At 44.0% G+C, this 17889-nt stretch overlaps 1 protein-coding gene across 6 annotated transcripts in view; it reads left to right on the top strand.

Moving 5' to 3' along the window:
* The window catches only part of Pus10 (pseudouridine synthase 10), a 78028-nt gene that overhangs the window by 52306 nt on the left and 7833 nt on the right, over nt 1–17889 (top strand). For 5 of the 6 annotated variants that reach the window (XM_028876372.2, XM_028876374.1, XM_028876373.2 and 2 more), the window contains 5 exons: nt 4940–4996; nt 5952–6028; nt 6116–6171; nt 7787–7904; nt 15254–15396. In XM_028876372.2, the coding sequence (XP_028732205.2) occupies nt 4940–4996; nt 5952–6028; nt 6116–6171; nt 7787–7904; nt 15254–15396 (451 nt within the window). Of the gene's footprint in view, nt 1–4939; nt 4997–5951; nt 6029–6115; nt 6172–7786; nt 7905–12458; nt 14231–15253; nt 15397–17889 lie in introns of those variants that run through there. The other variant, XM_028876375.2, reaches the window with a different exon arrangement.

The raw sequence follows: 17889 nt of genomic DNA, 5'->3' as shown, positions 1-17889 counted from the left end.
GTGGGGGTGCACATGTGGGGTGCACATGTGGGGTGCACATGTGATGTGCACATGTGGGGTGCACATGTGATGTGCACATGTGGGGTGCACATGTGATGTGCACATGTGGGGTGCACATGTGATGTGCACATGTGGGGGTGCACATGTGGGGGTGCACATGTGGGGTGCACATGTGGGGGTGCACTTGTGGGGTGCACATGTGGGTGCATTGGAGCCTGGGGGCCAGTGCTGCTGTCTTCCTCAGCTGCCTCCACCGCGCTCTGGGACAAGGCCCACTGAACCTGGAGCTCATCGAGCTGGTTAGAATGGCCAGCCAGTGAGCGCCAGGGACCTGCTTGTATTCACCATACCCACCAAGTTACGGACACATTTCGTCACACTTCACTTCACTTTTTTTTTTTGGTTTTGCAAGACAGGGTTTCTCTGTTCACTTCACTTTTTAAAAAGATTTTTATTTTTTAAACTGTATAATATGTGTGTCTGTATATGTGTATGTATGTGTTTGTGTGTGTATATGTGTGTGTATATGTATATGTGTATGTATGTATATGTGTGTGTGCATGTATGTGTGTGTATATGTGTATGTGTGCATGTATGTGTGTGTATATGTGTATGTATGTCTGTGTGTATGTATATGTGTGTATGTATGTGTGTATGTATGTATTTGTGTATATGTGTGTATGTATGTGTGTGTATATATATGTGTGTGTATATGTATATGTGTGTATGTATGTGTATGTATATGTGTGTATGTATGTATGTGTATGTATATGTGTGTGTGCATGTATGTATATGTGTATGTACATGTATGTATTTGTGTGTGTATATGTGTGTATGTATGTGTGTGTATATGTATATGTGTATGTATGTGTGTGTATGTATGTGTGTGTATGTGTGTGTATGTATGTCTATGTATATGTGTGTGTATGTGTATGTGTGTGTGTGTGTGTGTGTTTGTGTGTGTGTGTATGTATATGTGTATGGTGGGGGTGCATGTGAGTGCTGTGCTTAGGGGAGATAAGAGCATTGTGTCCCCTGAAGCTGGAGTTCTGGGTGTTTGTGAGCCTCCTGATGTTCAAGAGCAGAAAGTACTCTTGCTGTGGAGCCATCCTCTACTAGTCTGGTCAAGGCTGTCTGTGTTGCTTTCACACGGGTGTCTGTGACTTGCTCTGTGCTCAACGGGTGTCTGTGCTGCTGGTGCTCACACGGGAGCTGGTCTGTGCACTTGGCTCCTGGTGCTCACACGGGAGCTGGTCTGTGCACTTGGCTCCTGGTGCTCACACGGGAGCTGGTCTGTGCACTTGGCTCTGTGCTCACAGCTGTTGGACTGCTCGTGCTCACACGGGAGCTGGTCTGTGCACTTGGCTGCTCGTGCTCACACGGAGCTGGTCTGTGAACTTGGCTGCTCGTGCTCACACGGGAGCTGGTCTGTGCACTTGTGCTCTGCTCAACGGGTGGTCTGTGCTTGCTCTGTGCTCACACGGAGCTGTCTGGACTGGCTCTGTGTCACAGGAGCTGTCGTGCACTTGGCTGCTCGTGCTCACACAGGAGACAAGTGACTCAGCCGTTTCCCTAGCTGACATGAATTATTTCTGAACAGAGAAGAAAAATAACCTAGAAGCCTAATATTTCCAGATTTTTAGGAAAAAGACTTTGAGGCATTTCACCTGCTTAATATTTGCAAACTGCTATCATTTACTGAAGACTTGAAAATAAGCTCCGCTTAAAAGCCTCTCCTGGGCTGAAGGTGTCATTCACCATGCACTGGGCTCTGGCTTTGCATCTCAGCACTGTACCAAAAAGAACAAAGAAAAGGCACCTTGCTCGATTTTGGGGTGTGTGAGGGGGTTCTGCCTCACTTCCTTTCTATGGGAATTCGGGGATCTTCAGTTTGGACTGTTTAGGTCTCAAGCCCCTGGCTGTTTCAGGGCTCAGGGACTGCAGTGGCAGTTTTTCATGTACGTGTTCATGAAGGTATTTATGGCCCTTCCACTAGAAGGGAAGGTACTGTCCCCCACTTGAAAGTGACAGCTGTGAGGCTGAGGATGTAGCTCAGTTGCCCTGGGATCGATTCCCAGCACCATTGAGTTAGGCATGGTGGCACAGGCCTAGAATCCTGGTACTTGGACGGTAGAGACCGGAGACCCACAAATTTAAGATCATCCTTACTATAAGGTGGTTTGAGACCAGTCTGGGCTCCTGAAACTCTGTCTCCAAACAAACACACAACAAAGACACAGGCCAGGGCGATGATGATGTAGGCCTTTCATCCCAACATTCAGGAGGCAGAGGTGGTCTGATCTCTGAGTTTAGAACAACCTAGTTCCAGTCCCGCCAGGGCTACACAGCAAGAACCTATCTCAAAACAACAACAAAAACCCCAAAACAAGAAACAAAAGCAGATTGCATGTTCATAGAGAAACTGATTGAGAGCTTGCTGAAAAACAATAGTCTGCTGGACCTGGGTGCCCCCTGCTCCTGTGTGCGGGGTGGGTGGTATAGTCTGCTGGACCTGGGTGCCCCCTGCTCCTGTGTGCGGGTAGGTGGGTGGTATAGTCTTCTCACCTGGGTGCCCCTGCTCCTGTGTGTGGGGGTGGGTGGTATAGTCTGCTGGACCTGGGTGCCCCCTGCTCCTGTGTGCGGGGTAGGTGGGTGGTATAGTCTTCTCACCTGGGTGCCCCCTGCTCCTGTGTGAGGGTGGGTGGGTGGTATAGTCTGCTGGACCTGGGTGCCCCCTGCTCCTGTGTGAGGGTGGGTGGTATAAGCTTGTTCAGAGTTCCTGACTGATAGCAGCATTTGCCAACCATGCTTCTCAGCTGGGTGACGTGTTATTTCTGGTCAGTGGTTCATGTCGCGGACTCTGGGAAGATGAGTTTAGCAGTTGCCTCCTTAAGTTTGACAACTGTATGGAATAGACAAGAGCTGGGTGAGCAGCTCTGTTTCATGATAACCACTCTGTCCCTAAGGAGGACATACAAACTTGTCTCTCATTGCTTTAATGGCACATCCTGTTATGTACTTGCTAATCCTGTAGTTAAGGAGTACTAAGTATTGACACACTCAAAATCAATGAGTCTAGGACATTTTCCCCTAATACTACATTTACTACTTTATTTACTGACTAAAATGTTTGTTGGGTCAGTTCCCTGTGGGCATGATGAGTTACAAGGTAAAGTCCAAGCTATGTGTCTTGGCATTCTGGGGCCTTCAAGCCTTCAGTCAGCTGGCACCCGCCGGGGCCTGAGAGCCGCTGTGTAGCTGAGCCGCCTAGTGGTCCAGATAATCACTGCTCTTCATTGGTTTTTGGCATGTCCTTCCCTTTGAGGAAATGCTTAAAACCCGGCACTTAGGGAATTAGGCGAGACACAGTTGAGATTCAGAAAAGTAAGTTTTAAGCATTTATTCTCTAGTACTAAAGACTTCCAGCTAGTCCTCATTATACACTTTATAAAGTTTTAAGGGTTTTCCCCTATAAATGATTTCTATTCTAAGTTCCAGAGTGTTTTCTTAGTTTCAAGTTGGAAAACATTTCTAAATGGGAGCTGGTGACATGGCTCAGTGGCTGAAGGCATTTGCTGCTAAGATCCATGGCCCGAGTTTGATCCCCAGGTCCTCTGCATGTACACCATGGCACACGCCTGTACTCACAGACCATCTCACGCACACAAGTGCATGTAACACTGCAGTAAGAAATAGAATAAAGGGTAAAAACTAGAATTGTGCTCACAGTGCAGGAGTGTCCTTACATTTGTCTCCTGACCTGTGTCTACATGTCACATTAGACTCGCTGATTCTCCATAAAGGGTGACTCTGAGGATGAGGACCTTGTCCACCTTGTTTCCTGTCTCTCTAACGTCACGCACCGTGTGTCGCCCCAGCAGACATCCTGAGTGAACACACCAGTGCTTTGTGAACCAGACCCCTGCTGCTGCTTCCTCTTTGTCCGAGACCTTAAATGTCATCGTTGTACAGACTACTCAGGTTCCCAGAGCCTCCAGCCCTTCTCAGCCCTGACCCTGCTTATGTCTTGTGGTCCAGTGTAACCTGGTGTCAGAGTGCCTGATCCACTGGCCGTGGGTGGCTACCAGATCTGCATTTCTTAATCTGATGTGACTTTTGGCAGTGGATTCATCCTGCCTGTCTCACCTTCTTTAGAAGGAAAATGAAAACAGTGCCAGTGCCATCTGTTTTAAAGCACTTGGAGTGATGCCTGCTCAGGTGTTTGCTGTGGCGACAGTCTTCTGTCTGATCTGCATCTGTGAGCATTACTGTGTAGATCCTTAAAACTATTTTCCCTGTCTCACATTCTCAGCTTTGCTCTGTGGGGATAAATTCATCTTGGTTTGTTCAGTGATTTTAACATGGCTCCATGTTGGGTTTGGTTATATACTCAATTTGCTATTTAAAGGTCAGACCTTTCTTCTCTCACTTTTTTTCCCATAGAGTTTAATTTTTAACATGATTGCTCTTGTTGTTATGCCTGCTTTAAGAAAAAAGACAAAGTTTTTGCCGCAAGCCAGTGGCCAAGGAGGTGGGGCCTTCCTTTAGCCTTGCCTATCTATGAGATGGTGATATAGATGCTAGCTAAACTCTGGCTTTGATGTCAGAAATACATAGCTCTGCCACTGGATTGTTTAATATTACCTAAATCTATGAAGTGTAATGTTCATTTATTTAATTCTTCATCAAGTTATAATGAGGATTAAATGATGTGTGTATAATTTTACCCCAGTACCTATAATGAGTAGTATTTATTATTATCATCACTGTTTTTAGCCAATATTGAGATTAGAGATGGGGTGATCATTATTGCTTGAGGTCCTCTCCCATGGATTGCTGGGACCACAAGTCCTTCAGTGCATTTCTGCCAGCGGTTGGGACAAAGTATACTAGAGCTGCTGTCTCTCATCCTTTCCTCCCCTCGTTCTGCTTCTTACAGGTTTTAATTTCTCATCCTCTGGAAGAGAAGATGTAGATGTGAGAACTTTAGGAAATGGTAAGATGGCCTCAATACCACATGATGAGAACTGGCTGCTGATAATCACCTGTGAGACAGTAGCTTTCTGTAGTCACTTAGAACCACAGTGGGAGGACCCAGGCTCCTCTACATGGGAAGCATGTGGCTTGTGCAGCTACCTCTGTAGACCATGATTTGTGTCTGAACAGCAGTCATTTCTTCAGAGACGTCCTTACCACAGGCTGTAATCTGTAATGGACTTCATGTGCATTAAGAAGAAAAAGTTTTCCCCTCAAAGTTCATTAGTTACTCCATTTAAGAACTTTTCAGACCAGTTGGTGGTAGCCCATGCCTCTGGAGGCAAAAGCAGATGGATCTCTGAGTTCAAGGCCAGCCTGGTCTACATAGTAAGTTCCAGGACAGTCAGAACTATGTAGAAACCCTATCTCAAAAAACAAACAGAATATCTCAGAATTTTTCAATATGTCTATCTTTATTGAAAATGATTCTACCCTTTTGGCCTTCATTTCTCTCTCTCGTTTCATCTTGTTGAGTTATCAGAAAGATAATGAGAATTAATGTTGAGCTGTTTGATGTTTGTAGTTCCTTCCCCTTGTGGAATCACAGTTGTTCCTGTCACTAGTAGATTAACTGGGAGAATGGATCTCACCTTGTTGTATCTGGGCATTGCTCTCTATGACAATGTTAGTTCCTTTAGTGTAACCAACTTAATTAGTGGTTGTTTAAATTTTATTTTGTAATTAACACAGGCTTGTGTGCAGCCCTCTGGGAAGGCAGTCATTTTCACATCAGCCTTCCTGCCCCAGCCCCCGAAAGCCCCTTTGCTCTTCATACTTTCTCCCCTCCCCCAGATGTAGTCATGTTACTGAACCGTCAGGCCTCTAGTGCTCAGCCCGTTCTCACACCTCCTGCCTCTGCCCAAATGTTAACTCCATCGACACGTTTCTGTTTCATGATGGGCGTGCACTTCCAGGAAGGCCCTTCGCGGTGGAGCTGCTCAACCCTCATAGAGTGCATTTCACTTCACAAGAAGTCAAGGAGCTCCAGCAGGTAAACACTTGTGTGCACGCATCTTGTTTGTGCAACCCCGTGACTGAGCTAGAGTTGATAATTGTCTTTCTTTTTCTGCTGCTACAGAAAATTAATAAGTCATCTGACAAAATCCAAGTACGTGACTTGCAGCTTGTCACCAGGTGAGGATGGGCATGCTGGAGAGATTCTAAATGGACGTTTTCGTAGATCATATATTTGGGAAGGGGATTGCACACAGATTATATTAAGAAAAAAAATCCAACTCCAATTAAGAAATGGGAAAATGATTAAGTAGACATTTCTCCAGGAAGGATGTGTGAGTAGTCAACGAACGTGAAATGATGCGCAGCATCTTACACTAGGGCTGTGCAGGTCACAGCTGCAGTGAGCTAAGGCTCACTCACACCCCCGAGGAAGGCTGTCATTGAAAAAATAAAATAAAATAACAGATGCTGGTGAGGGCATAGAGAAACTGTCATGCACATTGCTAATGGGGTTGAAAGTGGGGCCACTCAGAATGGCACGTTGACCGTCTGTCAGAAATTCAAACGTAAGGTGACCATATGACCTAGCAGTTCCCCTTCTAGGTATCACTCAGTGACAGAAGTGAAAACATACGTCACCCAAAGATTGCCAGGGATGTTCGTAGTAGTGTTTTCACAAAGCAGAGAAGAAGACAGTGGTAGCACGGGCCTGTAATTTCTAACTGGGAGGCCAAGGCAGTAAGGTTGGGATTCAGGGATTACCTTGGCCAAGTAGTGAATTTCAGGCCAGCCTGGATTGCATAAAACAATTATGTTTTGTTTTGTTTTTTTTTTAAGTAGATACCGCTTATCTATCTATAGAAAACACAATGTGAAATTGTTGTCTCTTCTTATCCTTGGAAGATGTATTCTTCTTGCTGTGGTACCCAAGACTGCAGATAATGCTGAATTATCTGACAGTTCATAATTGATGAAAATGTTTGACTAAAAAAAACCGAGAACCAGTCAGGGCCAGAGAGAGCACTGGCTGTTCTTGCAGAGGACCTGGGTTCAGTTCCCAGCACACATGGTGACTCACAACCTGTACCTCCCACTCTGGGGGATCTGATTCCCTTTCCTGGACTCCAAGGACACCAGGCACTCATGTGACATACATACATACATGCAAACACTCACATATACACATAAAATAAAAAATCTTTTTTAAAAAGCCATGAAAAAATAATTGCTAATAATAAAACATGGCAATTGTAGCAGTATACTATAAGGTAAGCATCAATTGCCTGTTTTTAAGTTTTGTATGTAATACTTTTAGTAGGAGGTTGACAGCAGGCAAAGTGAATTCATGGGCAAGGGGGACCTACTATGTACCCCTCCAGTGTGATATGGTTTGTTTGTTTGCTTTGTTTTTCTTAAAAATAAAGAGGTATGGAGTACTGATTCATACTGCACTATAGATGCCCTTGACCTTGACAGCATTGTGAAGGACAGAAGCCAGTCAGTCACCACTCTGTGATCGTACCTAGTAGGTAGAAAGTCAAGTAGTGGTAGGTCATCCTGGGCTTGGGAAAGGAATCGGAAGAAAGAGCTGCTGGGTGTGGAGGGCCCTTCTGGGGGCAGTGGGAGTGCCGTAAGCCAGACTATGCTAGATGCAGAGCTCCAGAAACAGTAGAGTTCATAGAATGTACAGTTTATACCTCAGCCAAGCTGTTGTAAGGGAGCAGAGATTTGGGACAAGGTTTGTGTGTATTTTATGTTCTGGGACAAACTTTCCTCTGTTATTGGTGTTTAGAGAGGCAATCGGGTATATGAAGGAAGGTGAGGAGGGTAAGACCAAGACCTACAGTGCCTTGATTTGGACGAATAAAGTCATACAGAAGAAAGACATTGGATTCCTAAATGACTTAAAGGTACTTTACCTGCAGTTTTTGATTTGTTTTCTTTTTCTTCTGCATATTAAAAAGCCGTTGTCTTCTAGTTTATTACCAGCAAGCCGCAGTGCCTAGGCTTTGGGGTCTGTGACCTACATTCAAATCCTGGTTTTCCAGTTCACTGGCAGAGTGATCGGATGCTTGTCTAACTCTTGGGAGAAGCAGTGTTCCGATGGGTGGCGGTGGTGGTGCACACCTTTAATCCCAGCACTCAGGAGGCAGAGGAGGTATATCTCTGAGTTCAAGGCCAGCCTGGTCTACAGAGTGAGTTACGGAATAGCTAGGGCTACACAGAGAAACCCTGTCTCGAAAATCAAAAAAGAAAAAAAAAAAAAAAAAAAAAAAAAAAGGCAAAAGAGACTCACAGGTTAAAAACCCTGGGTCTACATTTCGTAGTTGTAAGACTCTGGACAAATCCTTAGCCTCTATGCTTCATCTGTGAAATTATGTTAGAAAAACTAAATTAGTTCAGTTGTACAAAGCATTTCAAATGGTACCAGCCACATAGAAAATATTGAGGAGTGCTATTATATTTGGTTATCTATAAAAATTAAATATAAAATAAAATGTATTTAATAGAATTGATACTAAAATCACATATATATGAGTGAATGAAGTGTAACAGTTATATGAAGCACATGTATTCTGTGAGAATGTCACTGTCGAGGGCCTGCTCGTCCTGTTGAACAGTCCTTGTCTCTCCTGTAAAGACAGTCCCAGTGGGTAAGAGCTCGCCCTGCAAGAATGAGGACCTGAGTAGTTGAAAGTTTTCTCTGGTTCACCTGGCCCCGCAGTCCCTTATAAAATAATCACTCAGAGGCTTGATATTATTTACAAACTGTGTAGCCTATGGCAGGCCTCTTGCTAGCTAGCTCTTATATCTTAAATTAACCCATTTCTATTCATCTGTCTTTCGCCATGTATTCCGTGGCTTTACCAGTCTGCTGGCATGTTGCTCCTTGGGCAGCAGGCTGGCGTCTCTCCAGACTCTGCCTTTCTCTATCCTGTCCTTGGATTTCCTATGACCTTGCCATAGGCCAAAGCAACTTATTTATTAACCATTGGGAACAACATATACTCACAGCATACAGATATATATATATACACACACACACATACATTTTACTATCTGTGTGGCATTTACTTTTCTTTTTAGTGCTTTTTTTTCTTTTTAATATATATATTAGATGTGTCTGTCTGCACTTATGCCTTCATGCCAGAAGAGGGCATCAGATCCTATTACAGATGGTTGTGAACCACCATGTGGTTGCTGGGAATTGATCTCATGACTCTAGAAGAGCAGCCAGTGTTCTTAACTACCGAGCCATCTCTCCAGCCCAGTTTTAGCTTTGATATAGTAAAAATATATATAACAAACAGTTATCAAGTAAGAATTACAATTACAGTATCTAGTCTATTTGTATTTGGCAAAATTAAAAAAAAATATTTTATCAACTTCTATATTTGTGAGTCTAAAGTTTCATATCTAATTTATCTTTTACCGTAACCAAGGAAAATTATAACTGTCTAGTCTTCAACTACATCAAAGACACCAGAAGGATATAATATTACCTAAGTAAACAGGAAGTGCTTTGTAAGCAACTTCTAAAATTTTAGAAATGACAGAGACAGCTGGCTGCCTGGACAGTCACCCAAAGTTTCTCTGCAACATTGTGGCATCCATCTTCAGCCTATAGGTCTAGAGTTTCTCAGTTGCTTCTCCCTGTGTCCTGTAAAGTGTCTGGCAGCCTCCTCTGCAAAGCAGGAACCTGAAGGACCATCTTGCCTTGTTTTGGCAAAATTTAGTGGTCACTTTTCCATGGGTCCTGCATGTCCAGTTGATACAACATTTTGTCAAGCAGTCCAGGCAAGAACAGTTTCTTGCCCAAATGGCTACTTTTGCCATAAGGAAAGCAAACTCCATAAGGAGTTTCTTCGATGCCCATCATCCTCTTTGAAGTAAATTGGTGCTACCAGGAGCAGACATGTCTCACTGTCCAGAAAGTCTATTTTTTAAAACATTTTTAATGCCATATTCTGTAGGTTTTTGAGGTGTTTGAAAATTACCTACCTAATTGAAATATATTTGTGTATACCTAGAAAACTTAATTAACATAACTATAAGTTTGATTATCCTAGATTACTTTAATCTGTATTTCTTAATTATACATTACAATTTTAAATGAGTTGCATAAACATAATACCTTAAACAAAAATATATATAGTATAACAAAATTAATTTTAAATTTGTATAAATAAACTAAAATCCATAGCAATGTAAAACATTTTAAACAAGTTGTTGCTCTTTAAAAGTAGATTCAGTAATCTACCCTTTTATCCTATCTATATCATATCCCCTGTTTTTAATTTTAGAAAGAGATTGACTATGACCAATAACAATTTGTAACCAACCCATGAACAAAGACAAATATCCATAATCCACTTTTTGGGAATGTGGGTGTAGTTTTCTAGGCTACCTCCTGCTGATGGGGGTTGCTGGTAGTCTTATAGGGGACACAAAGAAAATTTTAGGATTATGGTCAAGTCCTGACTGGAGTAGTCTGTGAGGCTGTGTTCTCTGAGCCAGTTGCCTTGACACTGTTCTGGATGTTGGATCATCTGGAGACCTCTCGGGGTCTTCCATGATGGAACCCTATTAATCTGGAAGGAATCCACAGGTTCTTATCTTCTATGGAAACAAAAGCAGAACCTCTTTTCCAAAGCAATATATGCTTAGACATGAATTCTGAAGTCCAGATACCTTTAAATATATATATTGGTTTAACTCAGCAGCCTTTACAATCACATGTCTCTCTCCAGTAAAAAATCCCAAAGACAATATAATCCAGACTCTCTGTGGAATTTCCATCTTTACATGACCATTTTTTATATTACTTTTACTGTTTTATTAAAGACTTTTATTTTTTAAAATTATCTATTTCTTTATATAACTGTCTATCCTCCTTTTCCTCTCTCTTCCAAGCCTACATACATTTTTACATATAATGTAAGCCATTTAGAGGTTTATTCCATCTGAATCTCTCTTCTGTGTATCTGTAATCCTTTTCTCATCATTGCAAACTGCAGCGTGGCTAAGATTGAAGCAGCAGCCCTGGCTGCTGACTCCACCCACTGCAGCTTCTCAACATGGCAGAGGTACCCAGGAGGGTCACTCTTACCCTGCCCACTCTGGGGTCCATGCTGCCTCCAGGTAGCCTACAGCTGACCCATAAACCCTTTGTCTGTATGAGTAAAAGCTAAATCTGCCATTTGTCTGTATGAGTAAAAGCTAAATCTGCCATGCAGCATGCTGCACAGCTTGGAGACACCTGTGTACTGATGTAGGAATCAGCCATGCTGTGCTCAAGCCGGAATGCTGTGGCGTCTCTGTTCCATGGTGTCCCTGTATCTCGGCCTGAATGAGACATGAAGTAGGAAGCTGTTTTTGGCTCCAATTTAGAATCTCTTATTAAGTTTTCTCAGGTTTTAAGTGGAAACTCCAGCCAACATGTTGGACAGCCAAACGTAGTGGAAATTTTTCTCCAGCCCCACCCAGCCCTGTGGTCCAGCAGCTGCTTATAAAATCACTCAGAGGCTTGATATTATTTACAAACTGTATGGTCTATGGCAGGCCTCTTGCTAGCTAGCTCTTATATCTTAAATTAACCCATTTCTATTCATCTGTGTTTCGCCATGAGTTCTGTGGCTTTACCAGTCTGCTGGCATGTTGCTCCGTGGGCAGCAGGCTGGCGTCTCCACAGACTCTGCCCTTCTCTCTCCTGTCTCTCTCCTTGGATTTCCCATCTGCCTCTAAGCTGCCTTGCCTAGGCCAGAGCAGCTTATTTATTGACTAATGGGAACAGCATATATTCACAGTGTACAGAAAGACATCCCCCAGCGTGAGTCTGGGTTTCAGCTCCATGTTAAAACCAGGCGTGGCCACGTGTGCCTTACCCCCGAGCTGTGGGGGCAGACACAAGAGACTCTAGTGACGGTGAAGGACACTGTGGCCTTCTGTCCTGTGCAGACACCGGAGAGAGAGCAGTCAAGGCTTGAGTGAGCATAACTGAGCGCACAGCGTACATAACTTATCTGTATACCGGAGTCTCACTACCCAGATCTTTAAAATTATGTGGTGGAGCTGAGTGTGGTGGCTTAGAAGATCCGGACAAGAGGACCACAAGTGTCAGCCTGGGAAGTACAGCAAGACCCTACCTCAAAGAACTGATTCTTTAAAGTGGTGCTTGTTAACATAGGGAAAATGTTATCCTAAGTTTCCCTAAGAAGAAATCTGTAAGAATAACTAGAGGGTAATGCCTTCTGATTTCAGCACATCCAAATGTGCTGTGTGTACACACATGTGTGGTTATGTAGAAAACAATATGGCAAAAATGTTCATAAATAAGATTTATACTTAGTCATGAAAAGTATAGTACTGAATAGATTAAAAAAATGGATAAAGGATATGAATAGATCGTTGAAAAGGAACAACTCCATGATCAAGAATCGTTTGAAATGCTGTTCCACCTCCAGGACAAAGTAATAGATGGCATTACTCCATTCCTTAAGTCAGGAAGGCAGACAGAAGCTCTTGGAAGGCAATGGCAGTCCTGTAAGAAGAACCAACCGTGCTGATGACCTCACCTCTGTTGACAGGCTTTCTGCGGAGCGTGACTCCTGCGGAAGGCCGTGCGTGAAAGGAGCTTTTCTGACTTTGTTAAAAGTGGCAAAATCAGCAGTGTCAAACTGGAAAGAAAATGACATTAGCTGGATGTAGTGGCACAGCACATGAAGGTGTGAGTTCAGGACCAGCCTGGGCTGTGAGTGAGACTAAGCAAGCCAGCAGAGCAGCTCTGGGTGAGCTAGTGGTGGAACGAGCATCCTGTAGCTATTCAAATTAAAGCCAGAAGCAGGGCATGGTTTTACTTAATGTGGCTTAGTGTGTGTCTGTGCTTATCAAAAAACGTTGGGGAAAGACTACAGTGTCAGAGTCTGACTCAGGAGACAAGCACAGCGAGAGATGTGAATGTCCACCCAGCGACGCCTGTCACCTCCACAGGCTTTGCGCTTTGCTCTTGCCTAGGGCCTTCAGGACAGGAGTTTGGGTTTTGTTGTGGTTTGATTGAGACAGGTTACTGTGTAGCCCACACTGCCCTCAAACTCACTGTGTAGCCGAGGATGATGCTGCCCCTCTGATCTTCCTGCATCCACCTCTGAGTGCTGGATTACAGGGATGTGTCACCACGCCTGTTTTTGTGCTGTGCTAGGGATTGAACCCAGGGATGTGCAAGCAGTGTGCCAAGTGAGCCACATCTCCAGCCCCAGAGAAGTAGATACAGTACAGACATACCTTTAAGAACGCAGACAGATTTATGGAGTCTGTAAGATCATATATCCCTTCATAGATGTATAAATCAGCTGAATATAATGGTACATGTCTTTAAGCCCGCACTGAGTAAGCAAAGGCAGACAGATCTCTGAGTTCAAGGCCAGCCTGGTCTACATAGTGAGATCCTGTCTAAAAAACCAAACCAAAAACCCACCAAAAATGTAAATGTATGAATCATTTAGAATGCTATTAAAAAGGAAATTCATTAAAAAAAAAAAAAAGGTTTGGGAGCTGGCATTGAGGCTCAGTGAGAAATAAGTCCATTAAAAATAGATTCAAGGGCTGGGGTGTAGCTCAGTGTCAGGGTGCTTGCCTACGGCAAGGCCCTCGATCTGATTCCCAGCACTGCAAAAACAAGACAAAACAGCCCAGTTTGGGGGTTACCGTGGCTCCAACTCAAAAGTAACATAGAAAGGTGGCTGTGTAGGGACATTGGAAGTGGTAAGAGACCACTCCCGGGCACACTGCTGGGCCGGGTTGGTTTCTAGTGACATTGTTATAGTTTACAAAATTCCCATTGGCTGAGAGATAGAAGCTGAGTTATTTCTCTGTTCTGAGAAAAAGACCACCTCAGGTTCACTGCTTGCCGCCTCTTTAAAGGGCAGCCTACTTCAGAGGAAAAACTGTGCTTGTGTGCTTCTGAAAATTCAGCAGTGTGGGACAACACAGTACAGAGCTCAGAGTGGGTGTAATGGTTTCCTTTTGTGGTCTAAACAGCAGACCAAAAGGACACATGGCATGTGTACTGATGAGTCCTGAGTTACGGCTCTGGTGATTGGCTCCTAGTCAGTCCTGGGAGTCAAGTAACAGAAGCCAGAGAGTTCTCACTGGATAGTTGCTTGTATTTGTTTGTTCATTTCTCTCTGTGTCTCTGTCTCTCTTTCTCTCTCGATGACAAGGTCTTACCATGAAGCTCTGGCTGTCCTGGACCTCTCTATGTAGACCAGGCTGGCCTCAAACTCACAGAGATCCCCCTGCCTCTGCCTCCAGAGTGCTGGGATTAAAGGCGTGTGCCACCATGCCAGGCCATACCTGCGAATTTAAAGACTGTGTGTTTCTGCTCTCTGAGTCTCTATATACATCATTATAACTCTTCATCACAGTTCATTCTTGAAAACGTTGGTCTTTTTAGCCAGAGAAAAGTCAATCCCTGTGCAGACAGCTCACTCCTAAGAATTATAGACTCATAAAAAGCACAGGGGAGAGGCTGTCGACTGCCTTTAGGATCAGCCGTGCCCTTCAGTGCGGCCTCAGTCAGAACTTGCTCTTCTTCCTTGGTGTCTGGAAAGGAATGCAGGCTGAAGCCTTTCCCTCCTTAGTGGAGACTGCTCACTCATCATGCAAATTCGGAGGCGCTGTTCCAGCAAGAAACTGCAGAGAAGTCAGAGTTCTTAAGAACCAACTTGTCTGGTTTGCCTAAAATCTATTTTTAAAAGGTTGAAGTAGTTGACCTTTTATAGTATTAATTCTTATTTCTTAATTTATATCACCTAGCATATGGGGAAATCTCTAATTTGATGTAATTATAAGAAAAAGCAGCATGTATCACTGAAAAAATCTGAATTGTTAAGATACAGGTGACTATTATGTTTGTAAAGCTGGGATAAGAAATGCTGGAAGCTGGAAGTCCTCACTTTTATGTCAGTCACTTTGTGGCATTAGAAAACAAAGGTAGCAATGTTGTCCTCTAACAAATCCTATGCCAGAATCCTGACTGATGTGTTAGGTGTCAGGGCAGAAGAGTCGGTGGGATCATTCCCTTCCTGGCCCCCGTCTTATGATGGGGTGGTAGTATTCAGAAAACGAGAAGTCCCGTTGAGATAGAGCCTAAGGAGCTGCAGCTGGTTCTGTGTTATCGCATCCCATCCTGCTCTGACAATGATGGGAACTAATGTGGTGAGCTGTGGGTGGCTTGTGATTGCATCATATCCTCCTCTAGGACTTAAAGATTGACCAGAAAACACCTCTCCGGGTCCTTCACCGAAGGCCTTTGGCCGTGAGAACTCGGGCCATCCACTCTATGGAGACACGCTACCTGGACGAGCATCATTTTCGTCTGTATTTGAAGACCCAAGCTGGAACGTATCCTTCTCCTCTGCATTGCAGAAACCTAGCCAGGATGGGATCAGGTAGCTCCTGCTGCCTCGACAACAGCTTCCATTGATCTGGGAGATACTTACTTCTCTTAGAGATGTGTTCTCCTGTACCCCAGGGCTCTTGTACTCCAGGCTGGCCTTGAACTCCTGATCCTGCTGCCTCTACCTCCCAAGTGCTGGGATTACAGGCCAGTGCTACCTCGGGTGATCTGGGATGTTTTGGAGAGGTTTTGAGTGTATTCATTTAACATTTTGGAGGGAATCAGTGACTTTCTTCTGAAGTTTGTTTCCCACTTGTGTTTCGGAACTGCTCTAAACCATGAAGTGTCCGTCAGTTAGTTCAGTGCCAGCTTTGAAATGTGCAGTTCTGCTCTAGTGTCTTACCGGTGCTTATCATATGATATACTCAAAAAGTGCTTTTAATTGATTCATTTGCTGTTTTTACACATTTTACAAGTCACATATTCATAACTCTGTTTGGTCCTCTGAGTATTTCAAGTGTTTGCCCAACAGATGAAACACGGGTATAGAAACAGCGGTATTTTAGGGATTTCACTGTCTTTAAAGTCTGAGATTAGCGCTCACCATGTTGTCCCGAGGCTCAAGATGAACACTGAGCGTGTGTGTGCCTCCCGGATGACAGGAATGCCGACACACGCTGTGTCCGGTGCTTTGTGACAGAGTGACCGTAACTTACACACAGGCCTGTGTGAAAACCCCAACCCAAACACCGTGACACGTCACCACCGTGAGCAGTAGTACACCAGGGTTTGGACAGTGTTCAAACTCCAGCATTTTGACTGTGTTTTAAATAGAAAGACTGTAACTCAGGGTTTTAAATACCTGCATGCCAATGCTAATAATTGTTTATAACCTATTTTGACTTGTGGCTTTGAGATCAGAACTGAGTTTCTAATGAAAATGTCAGAGAGCTCCAGCAGTCTTAGGCCTAGTTTAATATTTGCTTTCTTTTAAGACTGCGTCTCACTGTGAATCCCAGGCTGTCCCTGATCTCCAGATTCTGTCTCTGCCTTCCAAGTGCTAGGGTTACAGGCATGTCTCACCATGCTTGGTTTTCTTTTTGCCCTTCCCAACCAACGTGTGTGTGTGTGTGTGTGTGTGTGTGTGTGTGTGTGTGTGTGTGTGTGTGTGTGTGTTCCAGTGGCATGAAATGATAAATCTTTTATTTGGCATGCAGGTAGTGCATGGTTCTGTGTACAGCAACGTACCCTCCCCGGTGGGAAGAGTCGAGGGCTGGTCACCAGATGGTCTTATCATCACATTGCTGTATCTGAGGGGCCTCTCCTTCTCTTAAACATCTCTTCTCCCCTTTACACTACCCTAGAGTGCCCTGGATTGACCTCGCTGAACTGGGGTATCTACTCTAAATACCTTTTACGTTCTGCACTTTGAATCAGGGATGGTTTGTGCAGATTCTGACGGGCAGCCTGTTTCTTCTTTATTGTTTAGAGCACATTTGGCTATTGTGGATGGAATTCAAAGAAATCACAAATGTTAAAATTTATTTTGACTTTGGTGTTGGGGATTGAACTCAGGGCTCATACATACTAAGTACATATCTTACCACTGAGCCTCATGGCCTTCCTGAGATTATAAAAACAAAATAAAACTAACCCCATCTTTAATTTACATGCCAAGAAGGAATTCTTTGTCTTTTGGGAAAACTCACACCCTTTGGAAACAGCTACATATATGTACTTAATATGTCAGCCAGGAACTGGTGACTGCACAGCACGTGGTTCTCGTAGAGGTCCATGCCCTTTGTGTTCTCAGTTCCTGTGTGCTGGCCCAGGTTCGCACAGCCCAGCACCCCGACTCAGCCAGGCTGACTGCCCCCAGTCTCATCCCTCCAGCATGAGTCAGGTCCAGACCTTCCCACTGTCTGGCCTCCTGTTTGGTCGGCTTCCTTCTTTACTACTGGCTTTCTCTGAAGAAAATCAGAGAAAAAGAATGGCAGTTGAAGAGAATCTGTGAATTCAGGGGGGGGAAGCTACTAAATAACAGTATGTCCTCTGTTTGATTCAGAACATGTAGTGGAGGAGGAGGTGAGAAAACTTGTAATGTTGCTTCCTAGTGTTGAGGATGCATTCATTTGCCCGTGCAGACGCCATTAACTACTTACACTGATCCCGTTTACTCACGCAGTGTTCTTGTTCTTGTTTCTTAGTGAACAATGGGGAAGATGTGTATTTTGCAGATAATGTCAGGGCTACAGCAGAGTGCTGTGGAATGATAATCTTATTAAGAACAAATTCCAGATTTAACCATTGCCTTCAAAATGTAAAGACCTAGAAAGAGAACACAAAGTTGCTAAACCCAACTCAAAAATAATTTAGCCAGGTGTGGTAGTTCACACTGGATTCCTGTCACACAGGATTGCTTCTATTCAGGACAGGCTGGACTACACAGTGGTTCCAAGGTCAGGTTGGGGTGCATGGCGGAGCACTCGGGAGCATAC

This window comes from Peromyscus leucopus, chromosome 10 (genome assembly GCF_004664715.2).
Source record: "Peromyscus leucopus breed LL Stock chromosome 10, UCI_PerLeu_2.1, whole genome shotgun sequence".
Taxonomy (NCBI): domain Eukaryota; kingdom Metazoa; phylum Chordata; class Mammalia; order Rodentia; family Cricetidae; genus Peromyscus; species Peromyscus leucopus.
This window is presented reverse-complemented; position numbering and strand designations above follow the sequence as displayed.